Here is a 15259-nt window from a genome sequence, read left to right as displayed (position 1 = left end):
AGAGGCAGGGTAGGGCTGCCTTTTTGAAAGTTTGGCCCCTCTTTCCATTATGGTGTTTTACACTGGAAACCCAGACCTGCACAGGAGAATCTCTCGGAGCCACAGGGAAAGAGCTGTTACTTGGACAAAGCTAATGTGCCACATGCCCTTTTGGGGAGGGGAACCGTTACGACTATTAGTCCCTCTGCCTTCTTGTTATGGCCAAAAACATGCCACCTTCATCAATGTGCCTCCAATGCAAGGCAGCTAGACCACCCAGCCAGATGAGTGTCTGGCTGTGAAAGCATCAAGGCAGAGCACAGAGCGATCAGAGCCAGCAAGGGGAGTTATTGCTGTGCAAAGACGTGGCTACATGAGAAGGAAGACCCAAGGAAATGTATGACTCTGCAAGAAACAAGAATGCAGAAGTACCAACCACTTGGGCGAAAGACCCAGGAGATGGGGTGGGAGGGGGCGTGGAGAACAGCAGAGGGGTATGAATGCATCACTGTGTCTAACACAGACAACGCTGATCTGAATAAAGCATATCCCAGAACTCCCGTAGTAGGGCCAGACTTACTCATCTGCCCTGATCTTCCATTCGTTTGTCAGCAGCTGCAGCACATGGACGTCAAGACAGCCGCGAAGTGGCTAAAAGGATGCATTATTTTCAACTGTGACTGGCCAGTCGGAAAGGTGGTAAATAAACCATGAGACTCTGCCGGCCTGGGATGAGTTTACATACATAACTTGGGAGAGGATTTGTTTTGAAAAGACTGAGGACCCTCTGGTCTTCCCCTAACATCCAGTAACACACACCCCCCTCCATTCCTGCAGAGGTACGCCCGCCCTCAGGGAACCAGCTGCCTGAAGCCAACAAAGCCCCTGACCCCACATCTATGGGGAGCATCTACCAATACAGCCATGTTAGCAGAGTGCAGGGACAGCTGACTAAAGGTCAGAGGGGCAGGGTGGAGGGGTAGATTTTAACACCTCCCCTTGCTAGAATTTATAGAAGAGCCTTTCAGCCCATCACACTCTGAATCTGGAGCAACCAGACTACTGAGCCCCGGGGGGGGGGGGGGGGGGGGGGGGGGGGGAGGGGAGGCGGAAGAGGAGGCAACACACACACTAAATTGATCCCTGGCCAAATTACATTGAGACAATGGAATCCCCCCCACAAATGAATTGGCCCAAAACAGTCACTTTCAGAACAAAACCAACCCCTTTCCCCACCTCCAAAAAGCACATCTCTTAAAATAACACATAGTATCAGCACATTTTAAACTAACAGAAGACATTAAGGGGAAGTATGAAGGTGGCCTTAAAGGATATTTTGAGGGAAGGGACGATTCTGCTTGGTTTTTTAATATTAGAAATTCAAGCTGTGCCTTCTTTGCAACTCCAGGGACAACTGGGAGAACTAGCGGATTAGAACAGCACAAGAGGCTGGCCGCAGAGTTGGCTGTTCAACACACTGTGGATTGAACTGAACTATAAATATAAAATTGAAGCAACATCCTCTTATTGCTCTTTAGAGTGGAATAAAACAAAGTGGAGACCAAAATCAGCCCTGCGCTGAGCAAATCACGGCTGCTATGTTACTTACATTCATCGTCCCATTGATCTCAGCCACCGATTCATCGTCTGTCGGGAACTGGTAGATCTGCACCCCGTTACTGACCAGCTCACTCGTGATTTTAATTTTGAATTTTGTCAACTCACTCTTGGAGATGGCATCAGATTTGGCAATGATAGGGATGATATTGACCTGAAAGGAACACAGGGATAAAAGGGATTGGTCTTCATTCAGTCACAATCACGAAAGGAGCAATTTCCATGTCTAGCAACAAAACTTAGGTACACGATAGAATTCAAGTGTGTACTATGCAGCCTTCTCAGTAACGCTGCAGGATATTATGCGGGACCCCACTAATCTGCACTAGCATGAGGGATGGAGAGGTGGGGAGGAGCCCCGTGACAGATTAGTGAAGAGTAACCAGATGAAAAGGAATAGATGATTGTGGTGATCTGCCCCGTACCTTACTGTCGAGCTTCTTCATCGTTACCAAGTCCAGGGATTTCAGGGAATGGCCTGTGGGTGCAATGAAGTACAAGCAGGCATGGATACGGGAGTCATGGAAGTTGTGCAACACTCTCTTTATCTTCAGTTCCTCTTGCAAGTAGGCTTCAAACTGGGCATCAATGAACTCAACGATGGGCTTATAGCTTTATGAGGAAGGGAGAAAAGAATTGTACACCTTGCAATCCAGAGCATTGTCCATTTATCATGCTCCATTATTAGAAAAGTCATCCACTGGTTACTAACCCCACAGTGCTGCACCTAATTTCCTATGAAACTTGCTCGTTTGTAAGCAATTTGCATTGTGCTAGGACAATGGAACTCCCACACCAAATGGTCCTCTTAGTCCAGTGCCCTGTCTGACAGAGACCAGTACCAGATGCTTCAGAGGAAGGTGCAAGAAAACTCATGAAAGGATGGTTAATATGGAATAACCTGCCTACAGGAAAGTCCCTTTCTTACCCATGGAACTTAGTGGTCTGTCGACTTATGCCTTGAAGCATGAGGGTTTATACCCTTATCTCTCATAACTTTGGATAATATTGTTATTCATATAAATCTCTAATCCTTTTTGGAATCCCAGTAAGGTCTTGGCCTCATTACTGTCATGTGGCCATGAGTTCCATGGGTTGAACTGCACTTCTACTCTCTTGGGATGGCTTTCGATACCACCTCCTACACAACACGACAGTCCTCCTACAGCAAGGAGTCCATTTCCAGCAACATGCTCTCATCTAGCTTCCCTGTAAAGCGATTTGGAATACTGAGTGCTGGAGACACTAGAAAAAGAGAGTGACTATCACTTAACTGCCAAGATGGGGGAAGGGTGTGCTTTTAAAAAAAAAACATGTCAAAGTAAAACCATCCAGAGAGCCTCTGTACAAAGCTACAATTTAGGAGGAGGGTATTTCTGCGAGCAGCACACTAAGAATGGATGTACACTTGGACCACTCTGTTTACAGGCACTGGGAAGCTAGCTGCCAAGGACCAGACCACTTCTCACAGAGTATTTAAGGGCACATCACATAACCTTGTTTGAAAAACCACAGCCAGCAACCAACGAAGACAAGCAACCACTGGACTGTAATTGTGGTTTGCATTGCTTGAGCACAAGAGAGCAAGTGAGGAAATGCCTCAGCTTGCTCTGCTCTTTAGACAGGTGGAGCACAGGCATCTAATGGATGGGATGCAGCTGGGGATACTGAATTGGGTAGACACAGCTTGCAGTATATGAGCACTGTCTCTTGGCCAATGCTCTGTGCAGCATGGACGTTCTGTAGGCTTCTGAGAAGGCCAACTGCCTGCTCTCCACCATCCCATTCCGAACAGCAGGACAGAGATGGGTTTTCAAACGTGATTCCTAAGATGTGAGAAGGCACCTCCATTTCAAAGCCACCTGGACCAGCCTGGATGGAGCCAGGCTAGGGAACAGATGGGGAACCCGTGCCGGGTGTTTTATTCTCTGACTTAACCAACTTACAAACAAATCTCATCCTTTTTTCCTTACCTGTCTTCTTTGTTGATCTGGTCCCCAAAGCCCACGCTGCCCACAATGGTCAGTTTCAGACTAACATTGCTCTCCTGAAGGTCATAGGTACCGGATTTCAGCTGAACTCCGGGCTGTGAGTGAGATGCTGGCTCACCTTCAAATTTGGTATTGAAAAGGGTGTCCATCAGTGTGGACTTACCAAGGCCAGTTTCCCCTTAAAAATAAAAAGAGAACAAGTGGTAAAACATTTTACCAGAGTTGATAGTTCAGCCCCTCAGTTTCAGAAAAGTTAGCAGGGGTGAAACTTCAACAGATGGAAACAGAACCCATGCTCCAAATGAACTGTCCAGTGAGCAGAAAGTCACGTACAATGGAAGGCCTGTATTCGCTGGCCACTAGACTTCACAGCGTCATTTAGATCATTAAAACCTGGACATGAAAGAGGTGAAAAGGCAAAGGGGAAGCAGCATTCAGACCCTGCACTGTGCCTTGAACTGAGCTCTTCTGTAGCAGAGAGGAGACCATCACTGTCAAACACAGAGCTCATTAGAAACTTCATTTCCAAAACAGAGGAACAATATTCTCCAGTTGGCAGAATCCTCTCCAGCACGCAGCTGCTCTGGTCACTTCCCTGTAGAGGTCTCTGCAGAATCCACAACTGAAGTATGGAAACCCACCCTCTTGTAGAATTAAAGTCCACATGTGATTTACATACTTAGACTCATGCATTTACCCAGATCCAGTGGCAGGATCAGGGTGCTTGCCTGGCCAGGGACCTTGCCTGCTGTATCTGGGTCCTAAAACACTGGTGGCAGTACAAGTTACAAAAATAATACTTTGAAACCCGCTTCCACGCTTCTTGGAACAATACTGAACTGCTACTTGGATCCAGTCTACCAACACATGGGATGTTAGATGGGGTGGGATCTGAGTTACTACAGAAAATTCTTTGCTGGGTATCTGGCTGGTGAATCTTGCCCATATGCTCAGGGTTTAGCTAATAGCCATATTTGGGGTTGGGAAGGAATTTTCCTCCAGGGCAGATTCGAAGAGGCCCTGGAGGTTTTTTGCCTTCCTCTGTAGCATGGGGCACGGCTCACTTCCTGGAGGATGCTCTGCTCCTTGAAGTCTTTAAACCACAATTTGAGGACTTCAATAGCTCAGACATAGGTGAGAGGTTTTTCGCAGGAGTGGGTGGGTGAGATTCTGTGGCCTGCGTTGTGCAGGAGGTCGGACTAGATGATCATAATGGTCCCTTCTGACCTTAGTATCTATGAATCTATAAACACCTGAGCACACTTCCTTACCCAGATAGCAAGAGAACAGTACATTCAAGGGTAGCCTACACTTCTACTAAAGCATCTTCTGATGGTAAAACTGCTTCCATTATTACCCCACTCCCACTGGTTTTTAGATGCACACAGCTTTCTGTCCAAAGCGGTTTCCCTCCCTGCTTCATCCCTCCAAATTCCTTATAGTTCGCATCTATCCAACAGTAGACTGGAAGCTAAATTAAGGTGTTCCAGAATTAGAGGAGAGAGGAAAAAAATACGCATTACTGTACTTCCACCTCTGACTACATTTTTGCAATGCAGTTAGTTTTCAAAGTTAGTGAGATGATTGAGAGTTGATGCTAAAACCTGTGAACTTTTATTCCTGAGGACTGGGGACTTGGCTAGATTTTAGGGCAAGAAAGCTGAAAAGTCATTGTGCCTGCCAGCTGGCATCTGCTGACATTTCAGCAGCCTAACTGATCCCGCCCACTTTGTGGCACCATGACAAATGCTCACTGCTGAGCCTGACAGGCTGAGGTTCTGCTGCTGGGGAATTTGCGATGAGGAAGGGGGGCAGGCAGGCACACACACTCCCCCCAGCCAAAAACCAAACCACCTTCAGGAGAAGGAGAGACTTCCTAATTTCTGCATGTTCGTTTTTAAAAAGCCGTGACGTTTTTGGAAGGTAGTGTGTTGCAGTCCTGTTATCCAGACTTGCATTTAATGTTACAGTACTTGTCTGTTTTTTCCTTCTTAAAGAACCTCTGTATGCAACCCCCTACTAAGGGCCTGCGATTACCTTCGCAGCCCTGAAGGCGACTCCTCCAGAACACAGCTGAAGTACTGTATACTAGCAAGGCAGCACAGGAAAATCCTTCACGGCTGTGACCACACTCGACCTGTTCTGAGGACAGAGTGGCCTTTGATCTCCAGGGTTACAGCTCTAACATATTTCCATGAACACCCGAATTCACTACAACTTTAAAATTGAAACAGTGTGTGTATAAATATTACTGGGGGGGGGGGGGGGGGGGGGGGAGGGAGGAGGAGGAGGAGGAGAGGAGAGAGATAGATATATAACAACAGCTTCCCTCATATACCTATCTACCGGTACATGCAAATATAAGTGTCAGGATTGCTCATGAATTTGATTGCTGGTCACACTCTAACCTTAGACAAGAATTAGTACAAAAATCAAAAGGAAAATGGGCTAAAACACAACATCCCGGTTGTAGCCATCCACATTTTTATTAGTACTCTCTTTTGTGCTACATTAATGCACTGACACAGTTTGCTCTACTGCAGATCAAAGACCATTTGCCCTAAAGGAAGAGGGCACCGGGCAACCAAAGCACTACAACTGAGCATGCAGCTGCTCCCTGAGTTGCTTGCTTGACAATCACATCAGCCTGAGGGCAGGACAGGAGTACATAAAGGAAAAGGACGGATCACATGGGGGTGAAAACACAGACAGCAGGAGATTTTCACTCAGGCTGCAGTAGAATGTTTTCTCCGTGGGCACCTGCTTGCCCTGCCCCAATATAGAAGCCAAACAGAGAGCAAATATGTAAAGCATGGCTGAGCCCAGCAGCTATTTCCAGAATTTAGATCAGGACTTCAAGACATCTGCTGAGAGCTAAGACAGCAGAAAGCACAAAGAGATGCCTGTTATGACCCCACAAGGACTTTCTCAAGGATTCCAGGAAGATGGTAGTTTAAAAAAAGAAAATCTAAACAGATTTTGAGAAGGCTGTGGTATTTCCAGCAATTCCTGCCAAGCTGTACTGCGTTTACTGGTGGGATAAGAGTGGTGAAGTAGCAGCATGCATGTTCAGATGGATGCCAGCCTCCCTGAGAAATCCAGGAGTCAGGAAGCATGCATGGTACAACTAATAAGGGCTGAATCCTGCTCTCATTGAAATCAAAGGGAATTTTGCCACTGACTTTAATGGGAACATGCTTAACCACGTGACTCAGAATTGGGAGAGTAGAGGAACTAGACAGAACCTGTGCCCGGTGAACACAGTGTATGAAAAATAAGGAAACACACTCATTATTCCCTTTAGTGCACACTTTCCCACTATGCATTTCCCCATTCGTATACCAGCAGGGGTCAAGTCTAAAATTCGGTAAACCTTAAACAGCTGACCATGCCCCAGGAAAGCTATTTAGAAATAATTTTGATATTAAGTCATCCCTTTTTGCTGTCTCCCTCCCCTCACTCTAGCAGAAAGGGCTTTTGCACAAAAACAATAACTTTGCTTCTATAGAGCCTGCACCTGCTAATTACCGCTCACCTAAAATCAATATAATCTGGTTACAACACACAGTTAGAGGACTGCAATGTCAGTGTGACTTCATGTGGGAGAAGAAGCAGGTGACCCCTTAAAAAGAGCATGTTTTCAAGCCAGTGTCTTCAATAATAAAAAAGAAAAGAGAAATACAGGGCCTAATCCTGAACCCATCAAAGTCACTGGGAAAGCTCCCACTGACTTCAATGGTGCAGTATAAAATCATATCAGTTGCTTTAAGCAGGGACAACATAAGTAAGTTTAGATCCACACAAATTTAGGTTTTGTAAAAACAAAATCTTATCAATGTGAAAGTGACTAAATCTGTTTCCGTAGGTTTTCTTTTCAAATCCCAATTAAAACAATTTTTTGTATTTTGATTTAAGAGGGACACCCACCAAATAAAACTTAACCCAAATTTACAATAAAACTAACACCAATGGAAATGCTGTGACCAAAAACGTTCGCGCGCGCGTGTGTGTAATAAACTGAAGACTTAAGTTTTTAAAATAATAAATAGTTCCCTGCCAGGTTTAAAAACCCAAACACTGCAGCACTAAGAAACTGAAAGCACAACTGACTATAAACAAGAGAGAAATGAATTTCCTGGTGTAAGATGGGAGAAATACAAAAGACAAGCTGAGGGGTCAGCATTAATGTAAAAAAAATGAGATTTTCAAATCATTTTCAGTTTTTAATGAACTCTGCTATTTTTAAAAGACGTCTGACTGAAACTAGGGAACAAAGCTATTTTAAAATGAACAAGGGATAAAGCGAAGGATTATTATTGGATCTCTCAGGAGTTCCTGCCCGGCCTGGAGGGAAATTTCAGCTGATGTAAATGGTGCCAGTTGCTTCTTATACAGAGAGAGAAGTCCAGATGGAACAGATGGTATGGTAAAAAGGACAAGAGGCAAAGTAGTATGGGCTCATTCCAGCTGACGGCATTAGAATCTTCCACAGAAAACAGAAACAATGGATGGGGATGAAGGGAGATGTATTACTCTGAGTGTTACAGTGCGAAAATACTAACAAGAGAATCCTTACCGGAGAAGCTGCTGCCTGATGTCAAGATTATACACACACAGAGTTCAGTACTGGAAGATGTATCTAAGGATCATGCAATACTACAGCAGTCTTTGCCACCCCCCTGTCACGAAAGCGTGCCTGGGAATTTGTTTAGTGAAAGGAAAGGAAGGTAGCGCTGACCTGCCATTGTTATAATTTGCTGTATCAGGAAGCTCTGACAGCCTGCACACCTACGGAAAAGCAAAAGCAACATGACTTTGAATACACTGCATGCATCACTTAGCAGCAGCAGCGAGCACGGCTGAATTGTAATTTTTATTTTAATTTTTTGGTGAGGGAAGAGTAAAGCAGTTGAACTGACCAGCTGCACTGCAATAAAACAATATTTTTATTTTCCACTTCCGTAGCAACCTTCACAAAAGGCTTCCAAAGAGCTTTACAAGTGTATTCTCCCTTTTTACAGGTTGGTAAACTGAGGCATGGAGAGGGGAATTGATTTGCTCAAGGTTACATGACGAGTGGGTGGCAGCATTAGGCACAGAACCAATCCCTAGTCTCAAGCGTTAGTCATAAGTCCATGCCATGGCCTGTATTTTGCTTTGCAAATTATTTCAGATATTTCTGCTTTCTTAAGCAGTTTCCCCTGACAAACCACCTTCTCCTTGATCCTGCAACATACAGCCCTGTGCCTGTGACATCCTGGTAGTTTCAGTGAAAAAATGTCATTTCACAAATTCAGCTTCAGCAGAAGGCCCTTTAGGAGCACAGATATCCCTGATAATTGGCAAGCCTGGCACAAAGAAGCATGAGAAGCACATGAAAGGTGAATGAATTTTAGCTTTTAAATCAAAGCGTTTTCAAGGACTGAAAAATAAACTAGCCCAAGACCTGGGAGCTGCTAGATTCAATCCTGCACCAGTACCAAAGTACTGCCAGACTGAGAGACTAGTGAGTTTTTAGATATGATAACTCACAACCTCCCAAGGGTGGCACTCCCTTGCCCTACCAGAACAAAGGTTTTCTGAGCCAGGACACCACTTTTCCAAGCGCTGATCTGCAGCAAGCAATCAGAAAGGAAAAAAAAGCCCAATCACTGGGGCTGAGCATTTCCCCTCCGATAAAAGAAGTCTTTTAAAGTGAAAGCAGGCACTTCTTTGCTTCCTCCGCCTTCTTCCCCTCCACACATACTCTGGTATGCTAGGAAAGTAGACTACCATCTCTAAACACCACACTACCTGTTAAAGAGATTAGGCTACATTAAGGAAAAAGAAAAGGAGGACTTGTGGCACCTTAGAGACTAACCAATTTATCTGAGCATAAGCTTTCGTGACTACAGCTCACTTCAGCTCACGAAAGCTTATGCTCAAATAAATTGGTTAGTCTCTAAGGTGCCACAAGTACTCCTTTTCTTTTTGCAAATACAGACTAACACGGCTGTTACTCTGAAACCTGTCATTTCAAAAGAGGTACTTTGAAGCCATCAAGTGACAGGCAGTGGCCATTTCCAGGCAGGTGAAACGATGAAGAAAAACAAAAAAACAATTATCAATAGCTTTTCAGGTGACTTAAAGAGACAAAGACTGTACTCCTATTGGCTTGAAAGCTAATTTTATATTCAATGAGACAAATTCTCCTGTGACTTATAAGCACACAACTCACTGAAATGAGCAGGAGCTGCATACATGCACGTGAAGGCAGAATTTGACCCCAAATTCAGAAAACTCCATACAATATACTTCCCTCTCCTCTTCTCAAGAGCACTCATGTATTGTAAGCAACTTCCTTATTTTGAACCCATTCTGATCAAGACCACAGATCTAAAGTATTACAGTTTACAATGGCCCCTTCAACATCACAGCTCACAAATATTACTACTCTGTTATCATCAAGCACTACAGGCATCTAGGGTGATTCAAGTCTCTTGGCACCATAGATTGACACGTCAGCCAGACGCCTTTGAATCCACCCAGTTTTGTCGTCAAATCTGCTTCAGACAAGTAAAGTGTTCTCTTTGGGAAAAGTGTAATTGAGAACTATAATGATCACATCATCCCAAATGCACTAGACAGAGCATGAACCAACTTCAGCCCCGGCATCCAACAGCACAACTGTTAATGATACCTAGACTGGAACCTCTAACACAGGGCTCAGTTTAGGCTACCAACATGAATACAGTTTCACTTCTTAGTATAAAGCTGTCAAATAATGAGACTAGAACTACACTGCATGCAAATAACGAGAAGCGTAGGCGTGCGAAACTGGGAAACACAGTTTGTGAAAAAATTCGAGACCATTCTTATCTGCTGGAGCTGGGTCTCTTTTCCCAGAGTGGCTGTGTCACAAACTAGGAGATCAAGTACCAGTGTGGGGGCTGTGTCAGTTTCTCACAGCTCCAAATGCAAGAGGAGCAGATATTTTCATTTTAAAGATTCCCTGAGCGGGAGGAACCACTTGTGTACAGTGGAATACTAGTCTAACATGACCATAATGTGCACTGGCCTGTATTGAAGCTCAGCAGCCACCCAATTCTATCATCTCGCTTCATGTCACTAAATAATGTTGACAGCAAAAAGGAAACAGTCTGAGGCACCAAAATATTTATCCAAGTAATACCCTGAAGTGGAAGGCAACCAGCATTTATTACTACAGCTATGGAATGGAAACGGTTACACTGAGGGATAATTATCAGGGATTCTGTTCGTGAACCTCATGGCTTCTAATACGTTGCTCAGTTATTTTTCACTCACCGTTTTTGGCTTTCGTCTCAAATCAAAGATCAGTTTCAGCAGAAGACAGCTGAAAATGGCCCTTAATCTGAATTAATCATTAAAAGTCACTTCCAAATCGTTCCTTAATAAAATGTAATCACATTAAGGGATTCAGTGAGAGCAGAATAACAGGCTTACAACCAATGCGGTATCTATTAAAAATATCTACATAGTCTCCTTTTTCCAACAAAGGTTACTTGTGATTGAAGTGTTTAAATGTTGTTCTTTCATATTTAACTGTTTTACTGTGCAATTTGTTATAAACTAGTTGATTAACCGTTTCCTGTTAAAAGAATTATCCCTCCATCAGTATGGTGTATTAAAGAGGTTAGCACAAAAAAAAAAAAAAAAAAAAGAGGGGGGGGGGGGAATGAGTTTGTGCCTTTTTTTAATGTTTTAAGATGTCCCAAAATGGCACAAAACTAAGCCTATTCTTTCCCTTGTTGTGTTATTGCATTAAAATGTCACATCTTTACTGCTTTCCTGGAACACTTTCTGGATGAGAAGAACTGATGATGCCATTATGTTAATTAAACCTGACAAATGAAGAGGAGAAAGTTATTTTTTCAGAATGCTTAGGAGTTTGATTTTATTAACATGAATTTAACCCAAACACTTATAAGAAAAGCAAACATTTAACAACCTGAACCATTCAAATAAGGCTGAAGAAAGTTTATATTCTGCCCTTTGCCAAGCCATCTACATGATTTTTTCCTAGTAAAGTTCATTAAAAAAAATTGTAATTACAGAAAATGAAGCTAAGATAGCAGAAGTGTCTATTCTGTAATGATTATTTATATGAGCAACGTTATTAATACTTATAATATTCACTGTGATAATATTAATCTTGTTATTAATACTTGTTATTCATATTGACTAATGTTTGATTGGTATGTTAAAGTTTTGTCCTGCATACAGTAAAAAAACAAGCAGTAGTATTCAACTGCTCTCCACATATCAAGGAGAATACATAATCTAAAGAGAAATCTGCCATCACATCTATATCTTAGAGGAAACACTGCACCTTAATTGCAAAAGACAGAAGAGTAAAACAACACAACAGCAAAGAAAATACTGTTAGAGTTCCATCTTTGGGAACAGTGTTTTATCTACGATGTCAACAGGGTACATCAAACACATGCACTGGAATCACCTCACAGCTGAGCCAGACAATGACCCCTCCATTTGTTAATGAAGTTTATCTTCTCAGAGGAATTCCATTGTAAGAGAAAGTTTTCCTCTGAGCTCCATTTGGCAGAGCTCATCTCTCACCATTCTGCTCTTCCTGTCTGAATTTTTCTCATGAACTCCACAGTGGATAAGCACCACACACTGCATTGCATGCATGGATCTTTCATGGACAGGGAGGGTCTGTCTACACTGCAGTAAGACACCTGCAGCGGGCTCACAGTGCTTGGGCTGAAGGGCTATAAAACTCTAGTGTAGACATTCAGGCTTGGGTTAGAGCCGCCTGAGCATCGATACTGCAATTTACAGCCTGGCGAGCCCGAATCAGCTGACACAGGCCCGCAAGTGTTCTATTGCAGTGTAGACATACCTAGAGAGAACTTCATACAGAGTGAGCACCAACTGTCAGAGTCAAGACATGTCATTAGGATTTGAGGGGGAAATTTTGTTCTTATTAAGCACTAGAATCATCTCTTCCTTTGCCCCTGCCCTCGTCTATCAGCAGATCTTTGAAACCAGAGATCTGCAGGAGCAGTCTACCTGGAACAGCAGCAGCAAAGCAGCAAACACACTTACTCTTCACCTCTGGAGGGTGGGCTTAGGTCAGTCAGCGGAAGTATGGTAGTCTTGTTCCATTAGTTATTAAGGAATGTTTATCCGAACGGTGACACCAGTACCTAATTTCATACAGTTTTCAACCTGTGCTAAAAAAGGGCCATTTGGTGCTGTAATCCCACAAAAGACGATACGGACTCCATCAGATACTATACTGATAAGATATAAAATCATACAGTAACAGCATAAAATGACTGAGGTGCCCTGACAGAGCTGTGTGAGGGCAGCTTGGACAATGCAGACACACACAAAGCCTGGGCCAAACACTAACTTAACTCCCATGCAAACACACGCCCACACATACACAAGTACAAAAAAAAGTGGATAGGGAAAAAGAAAACAAAACAAAACAAAAAAACCATTGTTTGCTTTTTAAGACCAGTACAATTATTGTTTAAATAACTGGCAATCCAAAGGCGGCCTCATATCAAATTATTTGACTTGAACAGCTTATTTTCTACTAAAAGCATTGCATTAAAATATGGGGGGGGGGGGAAATCCCTCCCCCCAAAAATAAAAAAGCCAGGTATCTTATACATTATTTTTACAGTTCTTTTGCTCAGTAGAATTGCACATTACATTTCCCCACAACTTCAGCAGCAGACTTCTCAGAGTGCCAGTAAATCTCATTTAGTTACTGAAAATGGATCAGATGACCAAAAAAAACTGCATTCTGAATAAATCAAAGCTACTTCAAAACCAGAGTCCAGCGAGAGACTGCTGAATTGGAATTCATTTGCAAATTGGGCAAATTGGACAATTAACTTAGGCTTGAATAGAGAATGGGAGTGGCTAAGTCATTATGCAAGGTAACCTATTTCCCCTTGTTTTTTCCTACCCCCCCACCCCCCCCTCCTCAGACGTTCTTGTTAAACCCTGGATTTGTGCTGGAAATGGCCCACCTTGATTATCATACACATTGTAAGGAGAGTGATCACTTTAGATAAGCTATTACCAGCAGGAGAGTGGGGTGGGGGGAGAAAACCTTTTGAAGTGATAAACACCCATTTTTTCATGGTCTGTGTGTATAAAAACATCCTCACTGCATTTTCCACTTTTATGCATCCGATGAAGTGAGCTGTAGCTCACGAAAGCTTATGCTCAAATAAATTGGTTAGTCTCTAAGGTGCCACAAGTACTCCTTTTCTTAAAGCTACCTTGTTAACTCAATTACCTCTGGTTTCAGAGTAACAGCCGTGTTAGTCCGTATTCGCAAAAAGAAAAGGAGTACTTGTGGCACCTTAGAGACTAACCAATTTATTTGAGCATAAGCTTTCGTGAGCTACAGCTCACTTCATCGGATGCATACTGTGGAAATTGCAGAATATCATTATTATATACACAGACACCATGAAACAATACCTCCTCCCACCCCACTCTCCTGCTGGTAATAGCTTATCTAAAGTGATCATCAAGATGGGCCATTTCCAGCACAAATCCAGGTTTTCTCACCCTCCGCCCCCCCACAGACAAACTCACTCTCTTGCTGGTAATAGCCCATCCAAAGTGACCACTCTTTTCACAATGTGTATGATAATCAGGGCAGCCTTGTTCATCAATACAATCTCCCAGAATGGAAATACTCACCCACACACAGGATGTTGAAACAGAAGCCATGGTTAACTGACTTATTAACCAGCTGGTCAGGCAAACTGTCAAATCCCACATGTCCAGAAAGAGGGACAGTACGGCAGCCTTCACCCTGGAATGATTTAAAACACATTTTTAAAAGTTACTTCTAAGTACAACACACTCATTGATATACACTTTTTAAGACCTCCCAAGAGGAATGTGTCACTTCTTCCTTCTATTGAGCAGTCCAAAAACAGATCTGTACATATTGTAAATCTTTGCTTCTTGTCAACATACTTCCCTCACTGCTTAATAAACCGCTCCAGACAATGTACACAAAATACCTGATTCCATTTGTGTTGCAAAATTGCTTTGCCACAGAAATATATTAGAGAACTATGTTTAAACAACTGCAATTGTGTGTGTATACAGTTTATTTATAATTTTTAAAGTTTTGATGGGCGGGACACTCAAGACTTTCCCTATAATGGAAGCAACACACATGACCCTCCCCTGGGTCATGGAAAACAGAAGTTAATCAGTAATTATAGCTATTTTGTAATAAAATGTCAGTATAACTTGAGGACTAGAAAGAATTAGTAACAAAGTTGTAACCTTACCCAATAATCAGACAACTGAAACAGAACACAGCTGTACAGTGTAAGTATTGTAACAGCTGCTGCCAACACAACCTGAATGGAAAGCTGTTGAATATGGCAACATTTTCTATATTGTTGCAAATGCAAACATCTTAGTTAACCGATTAGAGTTCAGTAAAATCCTAATAATGACAATTAGCAACAGACACAATTGCCATCATTGCAGGGACCAATAGGGAATAAACCCACACTGCAGATAGATGGACTAGGTGACCTAACAGGTCTTTTCCATCTCCACATATTATACTTCTGGGATTGCTGCTGTCCAAGCTACAGACAATACTATACATAATTAGTGTTTGTTGGCAGACC

The 15259-nt window shown here is 42.9% G+C and overlaps 1 protein-coding gene across 11 annotated transcripts in view; it reads right to left on the bottom strand.

The window, feature by feature from the left end:
- The window catches only part of SEPTIN6 (septin 6), a 42035-nt gene that overhangs the window by 20020 nt on the left and 6756 nt on the right, over positions 1-15259 (bottom strand). For all 11 annotated transcript variants that reach the window (XM_037908201.2, XM_037908197.2, XM_043523047.1 and 8 more), the window contains exons 2-5: positions 14304-14418; positions 3570-3765; positions 2022-2208; positions 1589-1750 (exon numbers count right to left, since the gene is read on the bottom strand). In XM_037908201.2, the coding sequence (XP_037764129.1) occupies positions 1589-1750; positions 2022-2208; positions 3570-3765; positions 14304-14418 (660 nt within the window). The remainder of the gene's footprint in view (positions 1-1588; positions 1751-2021; positions 2209-3569; positions 3766-14303; positions 14419-15259) is intronic.

This window comes from Chelonia mydas, chromosome 9 (assembly GCF_015237465.2).
Source record: "Chelonia mydas isolate rCheMyd1 chromosome 9, rCheMyd1.pri.v2, whole genome shotgun sequence".
Taxonomy (NCBI): Eukaryota; Metazoa; Chordata; order Testudines; family Cheloniidae; genus Chelonia; species Chelonia mydas.
The sequence above is the reverse complement of the archived record's forward strand: the minus strand, read 5'-3'. Positions and strand labels throughout refer to the sequence as shown.